This window comes from Vidua chalybeata, chromosome 18 (genome assembly GCF_026979565.1).
Source record: "Vidua chalybeata isolate OUT-0048 chromosome 18, bVidCha1 merged haplotype, whole genome shotgun sequence".
NCBI classification, from domain to species: domain Eukaryota; kingdom Metazoa; phylum Chordata; class Aves; order Passeriformes; family Viduidae; genus Vidua; species Vidua chalybeata.
The window spans coordinates 8,091,059-8,110,389 of record NC_071547.1 but is presented as its reverse complement, the minus strand read 5'-3'; the positions used below and the strand labels follow the sequence as shown (position 1 = coordinate 8,110,389).

General features: G+C 39.4%; 1 protein-coding gene across 1 annotated transcript in view; it reads right to left on the bottom strand.

The window, feature by feature from the left end:
- Positions 1 to 19,331, bottom strand: part of PPIL2 (peptidylprolyl isomerase like 2) — a 67,712-nt gene that overhangs the window by 18,430 nt on the left and 29,951 nt on the right. Inside the window, exons 12-14 of the mRNA XM_053959679.1 lie at positions 18,466 to 18,572; positions 6,881 to 6,970; positions 5,477 to 5,510 (exon numbers count right to left, since the gene is read on the bottom strand). Of these exons, the coding sequence (XP_053815654.1) occupies positions 5,477 to 5,510; positions 6,881 to 6,970; positions 18,466 to 18,572 (231 nt within the window). The remainder of the gene's footprint in view (positions 1 to 5,476; positions 5,511 to 6,880; positions 6,971 to 18,465; positions 18,573 to 19,331) is intronic.

Sequence of the window (19,331 nt, the reverse complement as noted above, 5' to 3'; positions counted from 1 at the left end):
TGTTTGTAAGTATCCAGCAGATTTTACTGTGTTTATTCTCAACACAGTTGGGAGGTGTGGCCATACATTTTCTGAAAGCAGAATGGATGCAGACAGAGGAGGTGGGAGCACGGCACTGTCTGGCTCCAGCCTTTTTATGTTACACTCCCTGTATGTGCCACAAAGAGAGGAGGCTCCTCCTGACACTCCCCAAATCTTCCTCAGAGTGCACACAGATCTCTGCTGGCTATATTTGGAGTCACGATGATACAAACCCCTCACCCCAGTGCTGATGTACCAGCCTACAAGCAAAGCCCACAGAAAACAAGAATTGACTCTGGGTGTTGGATTCACAGCTGGCAGCTCTGCCTGTCATTTCACCTCCCTCTCAGCTTATCTTCTGTCCAAGTGGAGCTGTGTGCCTACCGGACTTGTAAATGTTTCTGAGATCCTGTTACAAAAATGCTGGAAAAGAATTCTGTGGGCTTCTGTGCTAAAAATCAGTTCACATGGCAGCAGCCATGGCCCCAGCATGTACTGCCACTGGCTGGATTGGTGTTGGGAATAATTACAGCCTGCACATGGGAATCTCCTGCTTGCACAAAGCTGGAAATGTACTTGGGATCAGCCACAGAAATACAGTGCCATTCAACAGCATTTAACCTGTACAGTGTCAATGCCTTCAGGAGCCAGAAAGAGTTTTTGTACAATTCTGTAAAATAAAAATCACATGCCTACTCAGATACACATGATTCAAAGCTGCAGGAAGCTGGGAGACAATTCCACGCATTCTCCTTTTTAAAAAAAATGCTCTTAAATTAAAGATGTGTTTAACTCATTCTCACACAGAGTTGAAATGAAACAGACCACACAGCTCTTAGAAAAGAACATTAATAATTTCTGTGGCTATCCAGAGTGGCAAGATATATTTAGCTTGTACTGAAGCATGGTTAGTTATTCAGGCTTGTATCTGCATCCTGTGCTGATAGTAAACAGGTGAACAGATCTAAACTGACATCTGAAGCAGTCACACATCAGCAACTACACAGAAAAAAAGCCACAATTTCAGATTGTCTTTTGAACTAAACCAGATTACTCTTTGGTAGTCTTTGTTCCTACTAAAAGCATGGTTTTTTGAGGTACAATCATAGAATTTGTGCAACTTTCTTGCAAAGAGCTGAGAGATGCATCTAAAGCTTCAGAAATGTAGCAATCCAAAAGCCAGGTGTGGGCTGGGAATCATCATTCATGACAGTTGTGATTTTAAATAAATCCTTCCTTTTTCTGGCTTAAAAACTGCTAAGCAGTGGTAAGGAAGTAGGAGGGTTCTGATTCACAAAAATGATGGCTTACTTTCTGTAATTTTCTTCTTGTCATTTGGAACAACAAGGCACACAATAACATCTGACACTTCTGTAGAGCTTTCCAAGTGAGATTCTGGAATCATTTTGCAAGTATGAAAGCCTTAGCTCAGGCAGTAAGTGCTTCTCTCCTTTCCAGTAAGAGGACATAGTACTCAACCCCACAAACTCCAGAGTGGATTTGCAGAGGGACTGCAGATTAAAAGGAGTATATTCTAGATAAAAAGGTCTTGCTCCTGCTTTTGCTGTGCTTCAGTCATGCAAGAAAAGGGTCTCTAAAACTGGTACAGTTAAGGAACTTGCCATCTTAGGAAATCACATTGCATTGATCAAGTTTCTCCAGAGTCCTTCGCTATTGACATTTCAGAGGAGCTCTTCTTGCTGCCAAACAAAATGCTATTCCCATCTACCAGTAGTATTTCATCCTGGACTTTTACAGCTATAATGTGCCTCCTTTGTGCCCTCCTGGATTCATAAATCACAGGCTGATTCATGAGACCTTCCAACAGGTTGCAAGAAAGAGTAGCTGAAAAAAACCTGTGCTGCTTTGAAAATGTGATGCTTTGCATATAGTTTGCCCTTTTTCATACAAAAGGGTTAGGATATTAAACCTATTTTTTCTACATGCAAATTTTCTTCTATTATTTGGAACATTGAAAATACAGAACAGCTGCTCCACTTGTATGACCGTGAGTTAGAATTACTCACAGTGTTCAACCACTCACTTGTTATGAACAGCAGGAAAAGAGATACGTCACAAATCTAAAATTAATTTTCAAATAATTAATCATTACAAAGAATGACCATGACTCAGCTTATTGCTCTGAATACTGCCTCTATGGGTGGTTATTTTGTTAGAGAAGAAATAAGCTGCTGCACCACAATAAAATTTCTCCCAGTAGTCTTATGAAACATAAAAGTGAAGGCTCTAGGAAAATGAGTCTGGTCCTCCAAATCAGTGTCATCCTTGCAGGAGTGTATATCTGACTGTTCTGGCAGTGCAGGTCTGACAGCTATGCTAAGGTAAAACTCCATTCCCCACTCTTTTGTCAGGGTGGTATCTCAACTCCCAGATGCCATAATGCTAATTTCCACCCTTCTCCATTCCAAGGTTAACAGCTGAGTACCAGGAATTAGCTGTCCTTCACGTGTCTGCTGGGTCACATTTAATTTGCAACAGTCCAAAAGAGATTCAAAAAGGACATACTGGGGAGCTGAATAACAAACAACAAAACAAGGCTCAGGGCTGCTTCCAGAGAGAACAGTTCAGCTGGAGCAGCCTTGGGAGAGGACGGTCAGTGACAACCAGCTTGGCATTTACTTCTGTGAACGGTTTCTAAAACACAAGCACACTTAATCCAGGTGAGCCAAAGCACGGTTACAGTCTGTGTATGTATGACAAGCAACCTTCTTCATGTTGTACTGATTGTGCCCAAATCCACCCAGAAGATGAACAGTCCTGGGCTTAGTTAGCAATGGAGTGGGTGATCATCACAGCATCTGGGGGCTGCAAGCATAAACCTGACACCCTGACACATGGGATGAATGTCAGATGACAGAAACCAAATGGTGGGAAGATATTCAAACAAGTCTGTTCTAGTTCCTGAACTAATGAACAGGAATAATTAAATAAATAGAGGAAGAATATATAGAGGCTTAATGCATCTTCCATGTATCAGTTTAGAAAAGGGTTTCTTTTTTTTCAAAAAACAAACAAAAAGGCCAAATCTCTTAGCTAGAAATTATCACTTAAAGCAGAAGGTTCTGTGTGAATGAGGAAACAAAGCATGTTCTTTTTGTTCTGAAGGCTTCCTACAAAAGACTCTAATAGAAACAGTTTATAATATTGACATTTAAAGGGTAACCTCCAAATAGTCCTCCCTATTGCCAATTGAAATATCTGGGAAGAAAGCCCTGTTCTGTTCTCATATGCTTCTCTGTTATTACAGAAGTCAAGTTATTTACTTCTAAAGCCCGTTTAATCTTACAGACTTTTTTTAGATTTCAAAGGTGTATCTTTTTTTTCCCCTTCTAAGAAGCAGTGAGTCAAAAAAATACTGAAATCCCTTCCAGCAGAAGACATAAAAGAAGGGAATTTATCCTGCAAATAACAAAGAGGCCACAGGCAAAAATGGTACAAAGTACTGAATCCCAGTGCTTTACTCCAAAGCTTTCCTGAAGTGAATGCCTGTGATCACATTAATTATGCACAAACAAATGGACCAACATTTTTACAGCATGGGAGCCCAGGAGAACATCAGTCCATCTGCCCTGCTAGAGCAGTGCTGCTGAGCTGAACCCTCCTCTGGCTGCCCTGCTGCAGAGGGAACATCAAGCCTCAGGTCTGGCCACCTTCTTACAGCTCGAGACACACAAGTGGAATTTCTGCCTCACAGAAATTCCTGGATCTATCCAGTAGTCAGGAACAAATCCTGACAGACTACTTGCACTCTGTGAACTGTCTAAGCAGCTTCACTGAAGTATTAAACACAAAGGCATGACAGTTCAAGAGCAATCTACAGCCCACCAGGCTCCCCATTTAGATTTTCTTGTGATATTATCATATTCAACAAGCGATTAGGTGAAGACATATAAAATTCAATTGTCTTCCAAAAATAAAAGCCATTCAGGTGCAAAGAAGACACTTGCACCATTTGGACTCTACAATGATTGCAGTCAGTCTCTAAAAATCTCCAAGACTCATGTCTATTTGAGTGCACACTGTTCATTTCATTAGAACTTTAATAGTCCTGACAGATGTTTGCGAGACATCTCGCCTGCGATATACTCATATTTAATTAAGAATGACAAGGAGGAAAACAAGATGGAAAATACTAGAGGTCATTAGACTCCTTTTTTTAAGTGAAAGAATATATGTAGGAGGATTTTCATCCTTTGTGCTCATTAGCATTTCACTTCCTCCTGGCAAAGGCAGTGGAACTGAGCTTTGCCCTTCAGTGCAGCAGTGATGCCAGTCCTCTGCCTCTGTTAAGTCTGCTGTCTTACAGCACTTCTGCCATTTGCACAAACAGAAGCAGGAATGACACCAGCAAATTAATTTGCATTCCACAGCAGGATCTGAACTCCACCCTGCAAGGGTAAGAGGTGTCTGAGTCAACCTATTAAATCTCTCCCATCTCCTGACACCTCTTTAATTTCTCATTTCAAAAGATGTTCCTAATTATGTCTTTCGGGATTTGAACCAAGACTTTCCATATAAAAAAATCAAATCACATTTGACAGTCCGAGCATAGATGGTAACAATTCTTGTTAATGGGTTTTTGCCATCAAAACACTAAACCTTTAACAAGTCCCAAATCCTGCAACTGTTGATTATCACATACACTACAAGAAAAGTTGTTGGGCCACTCACACTAACATAATTAACAAAGTAAATACAGCTAAAGTATTTAAGCAGGCGAGGAGCTGGGGATGCTGGCGACAGTCACAAGTGGTCAGATAGAAGGTGCACAAGGAAAATGAGCAAATTTACATTTACATGCTGTAAATGTAATACCAGAGGTATTACATAACCTATGTCCTGTGGTGGGCAATGCTGTGACACCCTTTGGCTGCTCTGCCTCATGACCATTCCTGCTATGACTGTTCCCAGATCTCCAACCAAGGGAGAAAGAACAGGTGAAAGAATTTTGTAGCAGTGATCCCCAAAAGTTAGAAAAAGAGCAGCTTGGGCATTACAAGGCAACTTAGCTGGAAGAACAGATGGTGTCTGGCCAATCACCAATTCCAAGGCAGGTCTCAAGTATTTCATTAACACTGAATTTGAAAGCGACTTTGCATGAATGTGTTTCTTCCTTTATTCTTTGCCCTGGAAGACCAGCTGTAAAATCATTATAATTTTCATATATTTATTTTCTGAAGGAAAAAGGAAGCAAAAATGGCAAGAATTCTGCAAGGAAGAGAGCCCAAGCTTTAGACTGAGAATATATTGGATGAAATTTTGAACATAGTCAATATGGTCATAAAAATATATCAAGGAAACCTCTGTTTTAAAGTAAACACAATGTCCCACTTATCATCATTTAGAGAATTTTAATTTTAAATTGTCTGGAAGTAAATGTAACAACACAGCCCATGAAGTGAGAACAGCTTACTTGATTCAAACTCAACCTTACCTGTTCCTGTTCCAGTGGGATCACCTCCTTGGATCTGTAGAATTAAAATTAAATCAGCATTACCTATGAATCTGTGTGAAAGGCATTAAATACAAACCATAAAAGCCAATTGTGCTCAATTTTCTGCCTTCCATATTGTGTCATGTTGACAAGTCAGCAACAAGGAAACCATTACTTCTTATTTGGAGCTTATTATCAGCTGGCTGTCATCCCTGACATTGCTTATCCATAAGCAGAATGGTGGTTTCATAAAAATAATAGGTCTTTTATGAGTAAATAGGGAAAAGAACTGATCTCAAATGGGTTAACCAGATCATCCTTTTTATTATGTGCTGAATCAGAACCTGCTTTTTAACTGATGATGCACTGCTTTTGGAATTGAAAAGGCTTTGCATTTTGTAACCAACCCTCCACATGATGGGAAGGCAAGAAAAGGGGCAATATGGAATATTTTTTGTATCTGAATCTGTATCCCACTCACTACCTCCAGTAGGAAAAATCCTCATGTGAAACTAATCTTTGAGTAACAAAACAGTGTGTTAATCACTGTACATGCAGGATCTACAGAAATAATATTCTATGCTTTAATGCCAGTGGAGGGAGTGTAACATGATCAGTTTCAAAGTAATAGCACACAAGCACAATTTTAGTTGTGAGCTTAACTATGAGCTGAGATACACAGTGCTGTCAAAAGAAAAAAAGCTTTTTGTAGGATGACAAGACAGAATGTAACATTCAGTGATGTTCCTTCTGAGTTGTGCTCTGCCTTCAGGATCAGGTTGTTCATTCTTCTGAAAGGAAGTTACAGGGCAGCTACAATATCCTAAGCTGCCTGGACTGTAACTTTGTAAATAAAGATCTTTGACTACCAAAGACACATTTCAGGAACACAAGGTGCTCTTTAACTCCTTTACAAGAAAGCCTGGGCACCCAGTGCTGGAGCACACTAGTAAAGGATAACCTGATAATATCCAAGTACCACAACCTGAAACAAAAATTCAGATGCTTGCTAAATTTTCATCTGAATGGGATTTCAACAGGCCACAGTATTACTTATCCAAATTAGCATTTCCCTCTCTCTCCTTCTGTTCATTAACCACCCACCCACATCTTGGGGAAGAGCCAAGGCAATGACTCTTCAAGGCTTTGTCTGGAATGCCAGCAAATGGAGTGCTGAATGCAGTGATGCTCTGAGTGACAGTGTTAGTCAGAGACAATTGTTAGTAACACCCGTAAGTACACACGGCAGAGGTTAGGAGAACTCTCATTCTGATGGTATATGTAATATACTTCTATTGCAAGTTGTCATGCATGGAACAACCTAAACCTGAGATAAGTTAAATATATGGGATATTTTGAATACATCATATATTGTGCATTACACAGGAGGTTTTTAATACTCACCACAAAATTCCGAATTGATCGGTGAAAAATTGTTCCATCGTAATAGTTCTTCTTGCACAATTTGATAAAGTTTTCACATGTTCGGGGTGTCTGAAAGACAATGGGGGGTTTCAATTAAGCACAACCTTTAATCAATCATTACAGTGGCTACAATAATCACTTTTCACTTGTGTCTTACAAAGAAACAAACACGTAGAACTCAAAGAGGATGGAGGCTCTGTCTATAGGAAAAAGCCTGTAATATACCTTCTTTTAAGGTACACTGGAGACACACACACACTGTGTTAAATAAATTAAACCCAGACCTTCCAATTAGCACAAAGAACTGTGGAACATTAGCTCAGATAACAGGAATTCCCAGTTGGCATCTTAATGGTGAACACAGGTAAGCTCAGAGACTTGCAAGTAACTGAGTTCCAGCAGTGCATCACAATCCTGTTCCAAAGGAGGGTTTCTAGCACTGAAAAAATGTTAATTTCCCAGAGTAAAAAAAGAACCTGACTTCTCTGCTCCACTATTTCAAAGTGAGCACATTGAAGCTAACTCGGAGAGAAGCATTTGGTCCTCTTTACCACTTGGAAGTAACAACGGGACTGACCCAAGTCACTGGAACACAGGAAAAAAAAAACCTCAAACTGTTTTCAAAATTCTAAATAAAAGAAAAAGATGCTAAATATATATACAATATAACTTCTAATTCACTTTTACAGTACAAATTAAAGTTATTTCATGAATTTATGAGCCATGATATTCAAACATACTGAAAAACTTACTTTCCACCTAATCATCCTTCCACTGTAATTGTAGGGATTCTCTTCTCTGCAATACTAAAATACCTTCAGACATACAAACACAAGTACAGAAACAGCCTGTTTTCTATACTTGGACATGTTTTCCAGCCCTGCTGTGGATTATGTGCATCAGTCTATTTCAGTTTTACAAAAGAATACATCTAACTGAGTTCTTACAGGCCATAAAAATATCCTTATTGCTGGATGTGCTGGCAAGTAAAGCCCCAGCATGAGCTGCAGGGGCTGTAAGTGAGCACACACAAGACTTGTCTTTGTGAAAGGCACCAATCCACTTTGCACTGCTGTGAAATCACTCTTGGTCTGGGAGCTGCTGAGAGACAGAGACTGAGCCATGCAACCTGAAGCGACTTAAAAGCAAAAAAAAAAAAAAAAAAGAAAAACAAGCCAAGGCCAGCCTGATTATAATAATTTAAGGATGAAATAATTTCTATCTCTTGAAAAGCTAAAAGCTAGTTCCTACAAGTATTCATTCAGACCCTACAGAACTTTCTGTATATTCTCATCTGAAACACAGTCATTCTCACCCCTCTTTATTTACACTGAAATGTCTCTTAATTTTCCAAACAAACTTTACCTGTCATTTTAAATTCTCTATATTGATTCCTTCTTAATTACTCTGCTCAGATGACAGTTGTCAGTTGGGCCACAAGTGAAAAAATTAGCAAATTCTAATCATACACCAGCCATTATTTCAGATTTCCTACAGAATTCATTACTGAGTTAAATGGTAATGGTACCATAATGGCTTTATGGTAGAATGTCACCAAGACATGTACTTTGGTAGCATCCTGAGGGCAACTCCTAAGTAACTATATTCCATAAAAATTATATCAAGCAACAGGAGGTTCTCGTACAGTTTCAATGTTTATAGTAAATGTGATTTTTTTTCCTTTGAATTCAACATATATGCTTTAAAACAATCCTTCTAGTAAAATTCAACCCCTGAGGAATCACTTGTGGAGCACAGTTTTCCTTTATAAGACAATATCATAACAGCATTGATCCTAGCGTTTTGCTATTAGTTATTACTTGTGGAAAATGTCAGTAAGGATAAAATTAAGTTTAAAAATTTCTTTATGAATCAGAAATGGGATCAGCAGCTTTTAGCCCAAGGCACTTTATGTCATGAGAGCCAAGCACTCTTTGGAGAGAGAGACATAGTTAATAAGTTCTCAAGGGGGAATACAGCAACCTGTAATTAATTTTTCACAAAAAATGAAACCAGGCAAAAGACTGAGTCCCCTAGGAATGGACACCAAATAATCTTAAATTTGCACAAAGCTGATAACCAAAAACAGATTTCCTATTTATTTTCAAAACATGATTTGTAAAATATACATTAAAAAAACTGGCTCTAGTAATGTATTTTTTATGCAGGATGTGTGCTGAACCTTCTCTCTAAATGGATTTCTAGTTATTATAGCCTTTCCCAGAAATAAGCTTTTAAAATGCAACTTCAGAAATATTTAGTATACATGCAATAGTCATTTCACTGCAAGGTTTTCTTTAAATAATTGCCACCAAATTGGTTCCCATGGTCACCTCATGCATCACAGAGATACATTTGGCAGGTAAACAGTTCCTTAGCAACACTGCCACTACCTTTTATAGTGCTTTTTAGCAGACACAAATAAGAAGGTTTGCATTCAATCAGTAATAAACCCCAGTTTCAGTCATGCAATAGATGTAGAATATCTGGCTCAGATTATCTGATTTATTCAAAGCAGTCAATGTTCCTGCCAAATCTCACACTGCCAAGCACATTTCAGGGATTTTTTAAAGCAGCGTCCTGTCCAAAGCAGGAGAAAAAGGCTCGAGGTTTATGGGGAAGGTGCAGATCCTCAGTAATGAAGTCGTGCTCTGCACTGACCACACAAACAAGGCCAGTCTTTGAAGTCTTTGTTCCAACTACAAAGACTGATGACATATAAATACACATAAACAAACCTGACTTTGTTATTTGATGTAAGATCTTGTGGCAGATGTCAGACTCCCATTCTCTGAATGGAAAGCTGTCTCCTTCTTCAGAAACTTCCTGCACAGCACTTGGTTTTGTCTTAAACTGGCCTCAACAGCAACAGCTAATTTTTCCCTCTTTATCCCTTTTACATTAAGCAGGAAATGACTTAAATTATTTTATTCTACTGACTATGATTTAGACCTATACGTAAGGAAGTCAAGGGAAAAATGCCACCATGTTAACCTGATCTGAAATGCACCGACAGAAAACATGGTTTTTAAATCTACTGCAATATCTTCTCAGAATGATGCAGTGATAGTCCTAAAAAGGAAAATTTAAAAATTGTGGAAGGCTTTTCTGACTAAAGAGTGTGGTAGGAGAGCCCTGAGAAATCCTCCTTTTCTTAGGTCAATTTGGGACCATGTAAGTGAATGCAGTGTCTCTATGATGTCCTTCAGCTAAAGACACTTTTCTTCCCAAATGACAAATAGTAAGAAGAAAAATTTTATTTATACCAAAAATGAGTCACCTGCACCAACTGTGCTCCCTATTTATTTTGTAGATGCCAGATAACTGTCTTTCAACTGCTGAAAATTCACACTCAAGACAAGCAGTAAAATTTTAATAAATGCTTTGAGACAAGAATCCAGAAGAGTACTTATCCCAGAAGATGTCACAAATGCTTTGCTTGGCTCACAGATATACATATTTAATGGGGCCACAGACCAATGGTTTTCTAAGTAGGTTTAAGTCTCCATTTAGCTAACACACTTAGTAGTGTGGAAACACCAGCACTCTACCAGTTACTATGCCCAGACAAATTTCAGAGTTAATGAGAGATTGCTACAAAGAATGACCCTGCAAAAACAGCAGTGACAGGAGACTGTGAAATCATTATACTCGGTGAACACTGAAGAAAGGAATATGCAATTTAGAAAACCAAAGCAAAACAGAAAAAAAAACCTGACTGCTTACTACAATCTCCTAGGATAAATGCAGATTTTATCTGAGCCAATTTCAGTTTCCATTTTGCCAGCAAGGGTGGCTCCAAGCCAGATAAAATTCATCTTTCCTGCTGCATCCTGAGACCTGAAGGGTGGGACCAACCAAGCCAGGTCCCTATCTGATTTCTCAGTCTGCAGCTGTCCTTTCTCATCAGTTACAATGGGTCATTACATTTGTAAAAGTTACCTTAACTCAGAATCTCTACTGGGCAGCAAAGAGCCAAACAGGAGGAGATGAAAAACCTGCAGCACTCCTGTTGCCAAGGTGCAGGAGATGGGAAAAGAGGGAAGAGCTCCTGAGTTGTTGCCATGACTGCAAGGAAAAAGGCTTTACTATGTGAAGAGCTAATCATTTCAAAATGCTCCATCCCTTGAGGATGTGCATGAACCTTGAAGGGAAATTTCACACTAAGAATTCAGAAGCTGTCATTCGCACATCTGTATAATTTTCTTGTGCTAATTCCACTTCCCTTTTATTTCTTTTTTTCTCTCTAAATTGGATGAACCGTAGTAGTGGCACTAAACTGCAGAGCTGTGCTATATGCTCATTAACCCTATGTTTCAAAGCAGGAAATAATGAAAAGCTCGCTCTTCTCAAATTAAAATTGCATTCTACAGCCTTCATCTTATCACACAAATGCCAGAATTCTGCTACTAAGGGGCATGAACTAGTGATGGAAATTTCTAAAGCTTCAAATGAAGCTTTCCATTCTCTTAACATAGATCTCCTTTAAAATGCAAGGTAGATTTTGTTTTGCTTTAAACCATTTATGTACTTTTACACAGAGCATTTTTTATCTTGTAATCGTTCATTCAGCAACTCCTCTAATGCGTGAGCCCATAAAGAGGTGATTTGGTAAGGTTTAAACTCAGTTTCCTCCCTACCTTTCAATCTGTAGTACTCAGCCTACCCATCACACAGAAGAGAATTCAGCAATAAAAGCTTGGCTTTTTTTGGGGCTTAGTCAGAGCTAAATGTAATGGTACAATTTCAGGAATCACCATCTATCAGGTGCAAGTGTCTGTTCCCTCCTCCAAGCCATAGAAAGAAATATGTAAATGTTTCAGTGTCCAGTACTGTTCTGGAAGGCCATTTAAACCACCCCATTTCACTTTGTAGCAATGAACTGTTAGCACATTCCCTTTGTTTCACAGCAAGACGGACAAGAAAACCCAAAGCTCCACAAAGCCCACTGCAAGAGCACATGGAAAGAATTTCACTGTGGGAAGCTCATGACATTTCCTGAATGAGAAACATTTACTTCAGACCTAAACACCACTCCCTGCCAGCTCCACTTTCCTGCTAACAGTTCCCCAGTGTGAGAGAAGGACTGAGCCAGTGACAGGTGATGGTGGCAAACAACAGCTGCCTATGGTGGCTCAGTTCAAGAAAGCCACAGTTCATCTAAGGGACACAATTCTCAACTACTTATACCAAGAGCAAATGTGTTCAGGCAATTTGTGATCTGTGATCAGAAGAGCACAGTACCAGAGAGTGAGCACTGGGAGACATGAAAGCTTTGGGGCACTGTGGGGTGAAACACTCAGCCAGACTCCTACTGATAATAAAAAAGAATCAGAACAAGCTAACTATGCCTTGGGAAATAGATTGCTGACTTGATAGCAAACATTTGCCTATTTTGCTACCTCAAAGCCTTCAAGTTTGCCTAGAACAAAGAGCAGAATTAATGCATTCTCATTACGCAGAAACTCACTGTAATTTAATCAGCTATTTAGCAAAGACTTCAGCAGATAGCTACATTTCACTTTTAAAAGCCATTTCTTCCACTATACTGACGTTCATGATGTTACCGAAAACTTTTCTGAAGTCTAAGCAAGATGCTCAGCTTAGACAAGATGCCAGTAAAAAGATGACACACTTCAGTTTTAGTTCTCACATTCTTGCAAACACAGGGACAATCAATCAGTTTAGCTGAGCACAACTCAAATTAAACAAGGCATCTAATTCACTCATCTAATTTGTCAATGTTAACTACTAGTTCTCCAAAGGCAGAGTCAGCCAGTTACTACTTTTCCTCCAACTTACATTTACTGAAGTGGTAGAAAAGAAAACAATTCTCACCCCACCTCACTGCCCCCTCCAAATTTGCTGTCACACAAGGACTAAGGAGCTTGTCAGACAGCACAGTGCAGGGCTGGGTGCTGATGAGGATGGACTGGTAAGCAGGACAGCCAAGTGGCTACAGTCTAAATGAGGATGCAACTTTAATTGCTCAGCAACCTCCAGCAGCTTAAAACTTGGAGTAACGCAGGTCCCACGGCGGCTCCCTGGCATTTCATCAATCTGCAGCTGCCTGCACATAAATTCCACCTTTTCAGAAGATGCAACCTGTAACAATTTCCACGCTAGACAGAGAAGCTCTGGTAGCTGTCAACCTCTCAAGGTCACCCTGCTCTCATCAGAGCAGCCAAGGTACAAACAAGAAACACGTCAGAGAAAGATGAAGAGCAGCAGCTGTGTAACTCCAAAACACCCACCTCATCCTCGGGTTTGGGATCACTAAGTGGCAGACACAGCTGGTGTGGGATGTCTGCACCTCATGTCTGCAAATGTCAGAAATCAAGGGGGCATGATCCAATAACCATCAATTCCCTTCCCAGATCCAGCTTGCCAGGGCAGCTGGGAAGGCAGAAAGGGTCCAAATGTGCAAAATGCCTTTTTTTTAGTGCCAAAGGCTGCCAGGAAAACACACAGACAGTCCAGGGCAGCAGGGACCAGTTCATGGAGAGGTGGCTCAGCATATAAAGCTGTGGGTATAAGGAGGAAGGGGATAATGTTTGTCTTCCCAAGTAAACATTATGGTGATGGAGCCCAGCTTTCCTGGGGATGGCTGAACACCTGCCTGCCCTTGGGGAGTGGTGAATTCATTCCTTATTTTGCTCTGCTTGTGTGTGCAGCTCTTGCTTTACCTGTTAAACTGCCTTTACCTCAGCCTACAAGTTTTCCCCTTTTCTGATCCTCTCCCCCATCCCACTGGTCAGGAAGTGAATGACTGGTTGTGTGGGGTTTAGTTGCTGACTAGAGTTAAACCAGGATAGGGTGTTATGCTCCCAAAGTGAAAACTATTAAAATATCAGCTTCCAATCACTCAGAACAACCCAGAAGTGACCTCTTCATCAAGATGGCTGTGCAGAGCCATCCTGCTCTCAGCCCCAAAGAGCAATAGATCTGTCTGCTGTTGTACCACTCAGAGGAAAAAACACACCAAGATATAACAACATCCTCTCTAACAAACATTTTTTTAAAAACATATACAGCTCTTCTACTGGAAAAACACAGCTTTGTTTGTTCTTAGTTTCTGTTGACAAGAACTCTTAAAGTTGAGAGTTGCAGCTCTTCCTATAATGGCCTATTTTGATGAAATAAGCCATTACAACCATGCCAAGACCACTGTATTTCATCTCTCTAATCCTATTACCAAATGAACAGACACTGGTAAAACATCAGCCAGTTATTTCCCAGACAGTGCCAATATCATGTTGACAGAGAGCAAGTAAAATGGAGGTTTAAATCAGGAACAAAATGAGAAATTCGGGAAGACTAGAGAAATCATCATGCCAGGAGGTCAAAGGATTTTTTCAGCAACTCACTTCTTTGCCAGAGGAAATGGATAAGACGTTTATAGGCTTCTGATCTTCAGAACAGTCCCTCACACAAAAGGAGAGATGATTTCAAAGAACAGGGCCTGGATTACACATTTATAGATCACAGGCATATTTAACAGGTCAGAGGGCCTAAAAAAATTAAAACATCAATGTTTGTAGAGTAATGGCTTCTTGGGAAAGCTATGCCAAGACATCACCATTAAGCAGAGTTTGCCAGGCCCTAAAACCTCAAAAAGCATTTGTGGAGTGTCAGATGGAGCTTTGAAATCCATCTCACATTCTTCTTTGTTTTGCCATCTTGCCCTTAAACCTTAAAGTACTAAACCTGAGAGAGACAAATGAATTTATGAAACCTGCTGTGGCAGCTACAGATTGGCATTTGATTACAGCTCTTGGCATGTGCTGAACCACCAGATCATCCCCCCAGTGACCACTTGTAGGCAGAGGACTCACCCAGCAGAGAAGGGAGATAGAACACCAAACCATGTGTTCAGCATTTTGACAGGGTCTTCTGGAGCATTACATTTACATTACATAGATTTATTTTTAGGTATATATATATTTTTTTAAATGGCTGCTCCACCACCTACGAGGTAAAACTCCATCACTATAGTGACTAATGCAGCAGAATACACGTGGATAATATGCAGTTGTTCCCAGCAGCAACTTGATTAAAGCAACTAAAAGAATTTGAGGAGACCAGAAAAATCACAGTAAATAAAATACAAGAAATTCAGGGATATTCATTGCCTTTCATCAGTTATTTCTTCAGAATTTATGTGTTTGACACGCATGGGACTAGAACTGAAAGAATAACACTTGTTGGATATTGTTATTAGATCTTCTGTACTTGCCAGAATTACTTCTGACAAGTAGAATTTTTGTAAATTTTTATCCAATTAGTGTATACAACAAATGTTTCTTACGTGCAGCTGAACTCAGCTTCCTGGAAAACATCCCTACAAACGGCCATCTGATTAGTCCCATCAGGAGGAACACACTGTATCTGAATAGGAGGACTGAACAGGAGAAAAACACATGACCAAAAAATGCAGTAGGCACACTGCTATGATCCCAAGAGAGAACAGTACCTTTGCTCATCTGAGGCACAAATTCAAAAGGGTGGGAAAAAAATCCAGCTTATCTTCCAAAGTCTTTTTATTGCCTTTTTTCAGGTCAATGATTGAAACCACACACCATCCTTCTGGAACCTGAGTGAAGTTTTCTGGTGCTCTGAACAAGTGATTTCAAACACTGAAATTATCTGGATTCTAATCCTATTTCATGCTCTTTCTGAATCTTGTCACAAAGTAACTGATGACTTCAATCACACTGCAACACTGATTTCCTGCCCTGGATCAATACAAAACATTTCTTGATTAGGTTTTGGTGCTAGGAAGAATTTCATCACTATCAATCTTATTGACTGGCACCTTAAAGTACTAGTATATGAAGAACCTTACATTTATTTTTAAACAAAGGTTTCCACATGTACATATAGACTGAGCTGCAAATAATCCACACTGGCAAATAGCTCACAAAAATGGGAAAGAAAGGAAAGAGCTGTGAAGGGACAGGGAATGAGCACCCAAGGAGAGTGTTGAAGGCAATAGGTACTGGGCAGATTTCAGAAGCAGTGCAGAGTGCTGACAGCACAACTGCAAGAAGATTTTGCTTAAATAAAGACAAGAGGCATGAAAATCCAGTTGAAGACTCAGTAGACATACCATCTAAGGGAGCAAGTATGTCACTTGCTGCTCTCCATTTTAGTGAGGACATTTCACCTCAAAGTATGTATTGAAACCTACACCATAAGACTATTTTAGAATGTAATTTAAATGTTGCAAGTCCTACCTCTGGACACAGGTATTTATCTGTCATATTTATATAGCAACTTCATCCTCAAGCTTCCTTAAACATTTCACAATCGTATATTTGCACTGCTGTGAAATTATGATCACCGCCAGGGTGGCTTCCATAATGATATGCACAGGATTATCCCTCAGCAATTAAAAAAACCCTGTGCAGTTCAATTTGAGAGAGCATTATGGTACAATCCTGTTCCCCCAACTGCATTCCAGGACCTTACCCACACTACATACTTTGACAGGAAAACCAAATTCTGTATATAAACCAGCTCCAATTAGCTTCCAGGAACGGTCCAGCCTGTGCACTGGATAAGGCAGAGAAGCTGATAAAAACTTCACATATGATTAATTAAGACTATTGCCACACATATTCACAAGCAGGGTGAACTGGAAGTGTTTAACAATACTTAAATTTTTTCAATCTTTGCAGTCTCAGTAGACTCAGTGTAGCTGATTTGTGTATATGTTTGTGACCTATGTATGTGCTATATGTTTGCAACATGTTTGCTCTGTCTGCACTGAGCTGACCTCAGTGTGATTCAGGAAAACCAAAGTTAGAAACACAAACTCCTTATTTAGTAAAGGGAGAAAAACAAGTGCCTCCCGGAACGAGCTGATTTCACAGACCCAGGATGATGACCTAAGGTGGATGTTGTGAAAACCTCCCTACAGCAGCAAGTTTTTCTTATTTTTTCTAAATATATATCTTTTTCCCCTCTGCAGTGCCAAAGGTCTGCTAAATTCACACAGATTTAATCGACACGAAGGAACAGATGGCTGGAGGCCAGCATTGGAGCATATCTGGCTGTGTAAAACTGCACACACTTCCAGGGTGTACAAGAAGCTTTGTGTGTGAAAGGTGGATGAATAGGAATTCATCTGGAAAAAAAGGAAACATAATGGATATTATACAGGAAGTTTATAATGAGCAATTGAGCCTGGGTCCTCAGGACTGAGTGATACTGGTCACACATGTGGCCAAAAAGCCCACGCTGATAAGAATAGCTGCAATCAGCCTGCTTTAGCCAGGAGCCAGTTTGAGAACATATGGCAAAACAAATGATTCAATGCAATCTGCTCGTTCTGCCGCTTCTCCTAAATATTGCTGTACTCACATCCTCTGCTTTTTGCCTTATTACAGTGTTACTATTTCATAGCATGGAAAACACCTGTAGGGATGACAGAGACCTACAGAATTACTAACACGATACACTGCTGTGGAGATTCTCATGCTGTTTGCATAGATCAGCTTGAGATGTTTACATATATCTTGCTTCTTACTCATGTGAGAGAAAGGAAGAGAAGGGAAAGCCAGAAGACTTATGCTGTTTGTTCCTTTTTCTTCCTTGCACACAAAAATGGATGCATTCTCCCAGTACATCTGGATTTCACACCAGGCACGCCAGCTCTTACCCAGAACCACTGCCCTTATGCTTTGTGAGGCTCACAAGAAACAGAAGTTTTACCATTTAAACCCCTATTCACATCCTTCAACTTTTTAAAATACCAACATTCAGGCCTATAATATCCTGAGACAAAAATCTCAGTAAACCATCAAAGCTTTGAAAACTTCTTTCCTTTCATAGAAGTGGCTGTATAAATAAATAAGCAAACACACTACCCAAGCAGTGACGTCTGAGACATCACTGTCACAACAACTCATTCATCTATCAGAAGCCTTGCCATGTTTATTATTTTAAGAGCCACTGATTTCCCCCAGAATCAGACAGTATAGACTATAAAAAACTCCAGTCTGTTGTTCTTTAAAATCAACTTCTCTTAACGGCAAAGGGAAGGTGTTTGAAGACTTGAACTTTAAGAAATGAGATAACAGGAAGTAAAAACATATTCTAAGGTTTTCATTTAGGTTTGTTCTATAAAACTTAGGCTTTAGAAACAAATCTAACAATTTCTGAGGATCTTAACTACATGGACTTAGACTGACAGACTGCTCCTGATTTAAGTGAAGTTCTTTTCCTGGGTCTGTCAGTAAGCTGCTGTGTAACCTTAGATTATTCCCTTTTCACTGTGCTCTGCCTTCTCTTTGCTCTCCTCCTTCCTGGTCATTTTTTGGGTCATTAATCCTGACCCTTTGCAGTTCTAAACATGTACCTTGGCATAACGTATGTAGTCCACTATAATGATGAGACTACTCACAGAGAACACTTACACATGTAGTGTAACTATATACAGTTAATTAATTAATGTATATATATATATATATATATATATATATATATATATATAAACATTTCCATTGCCAGCTCCAATTCTGGTTGTTATCTACAGAAATTCATCTTATGGGGCACAGTACCATGTCACAATGCAGCTCCAAGTTTAGGTCTCCTTTATTAGTGTGAAGTCGCACATATCCCTTCTTCTTCACATATTGGTATCTCACAACATCATCTTCAATAGCAGCTACATCAAAACAAAGGACAGTAATTAGCTCTCTGTAGGCTTGCTCACTGATCCTTAGAAATCATCAGTAAACAATTCATAGAACCTACTGTCTGACCTCTTCTCCTATGATACTGAGTCTTGAGGGATCCTACTCTGCAATTCATCTATGATAACCTTGCATTAATCTCTGTGCAAAACACTTTCCATTATAGTAAACCACCAACTCTTTGAGAATCAACCAAATAATGTATATTTTAAATCCCAGAAGCATTCAGTATTACAAACTATAATTTTCAAGCAATGTCTACCAACCACAAACATTACTTTGAACCCAAATTGCTTCTTGTCAATTCTGGAAACCAAGCAGGTAGTCATCAGCCAACCACGAACTGCTGACATACAGAGATCTACCCAGTTCTGAAAACAGCTGAAGCTATTACTGGGGACATTACTGGTAAGTCAAACCAAAGGATCAATCTATGATGTTTCCATTCCCATTTTGTCAAAATGTCTAGTTAGTCAGATATTTTCTATACTCTGTCACCTTCAAATCACTGTAACTTACCAAGTAAAGGAACTGAATTTGGTGAACATAGTTCTAGCAGTGCGTTCAATCTTTGCCTAAGTATTTGCCATTTCAATTTTAGTGCTCAACTTTCTCAACTGGAAATACTAATGACTCGGCTATTTAATCAATATCCAAACTAAATAAATCTTATACATTTGTCTTTATGCTGGAGAATAAAAGGAAAACTTTATTGTATTAAAATGTATTTT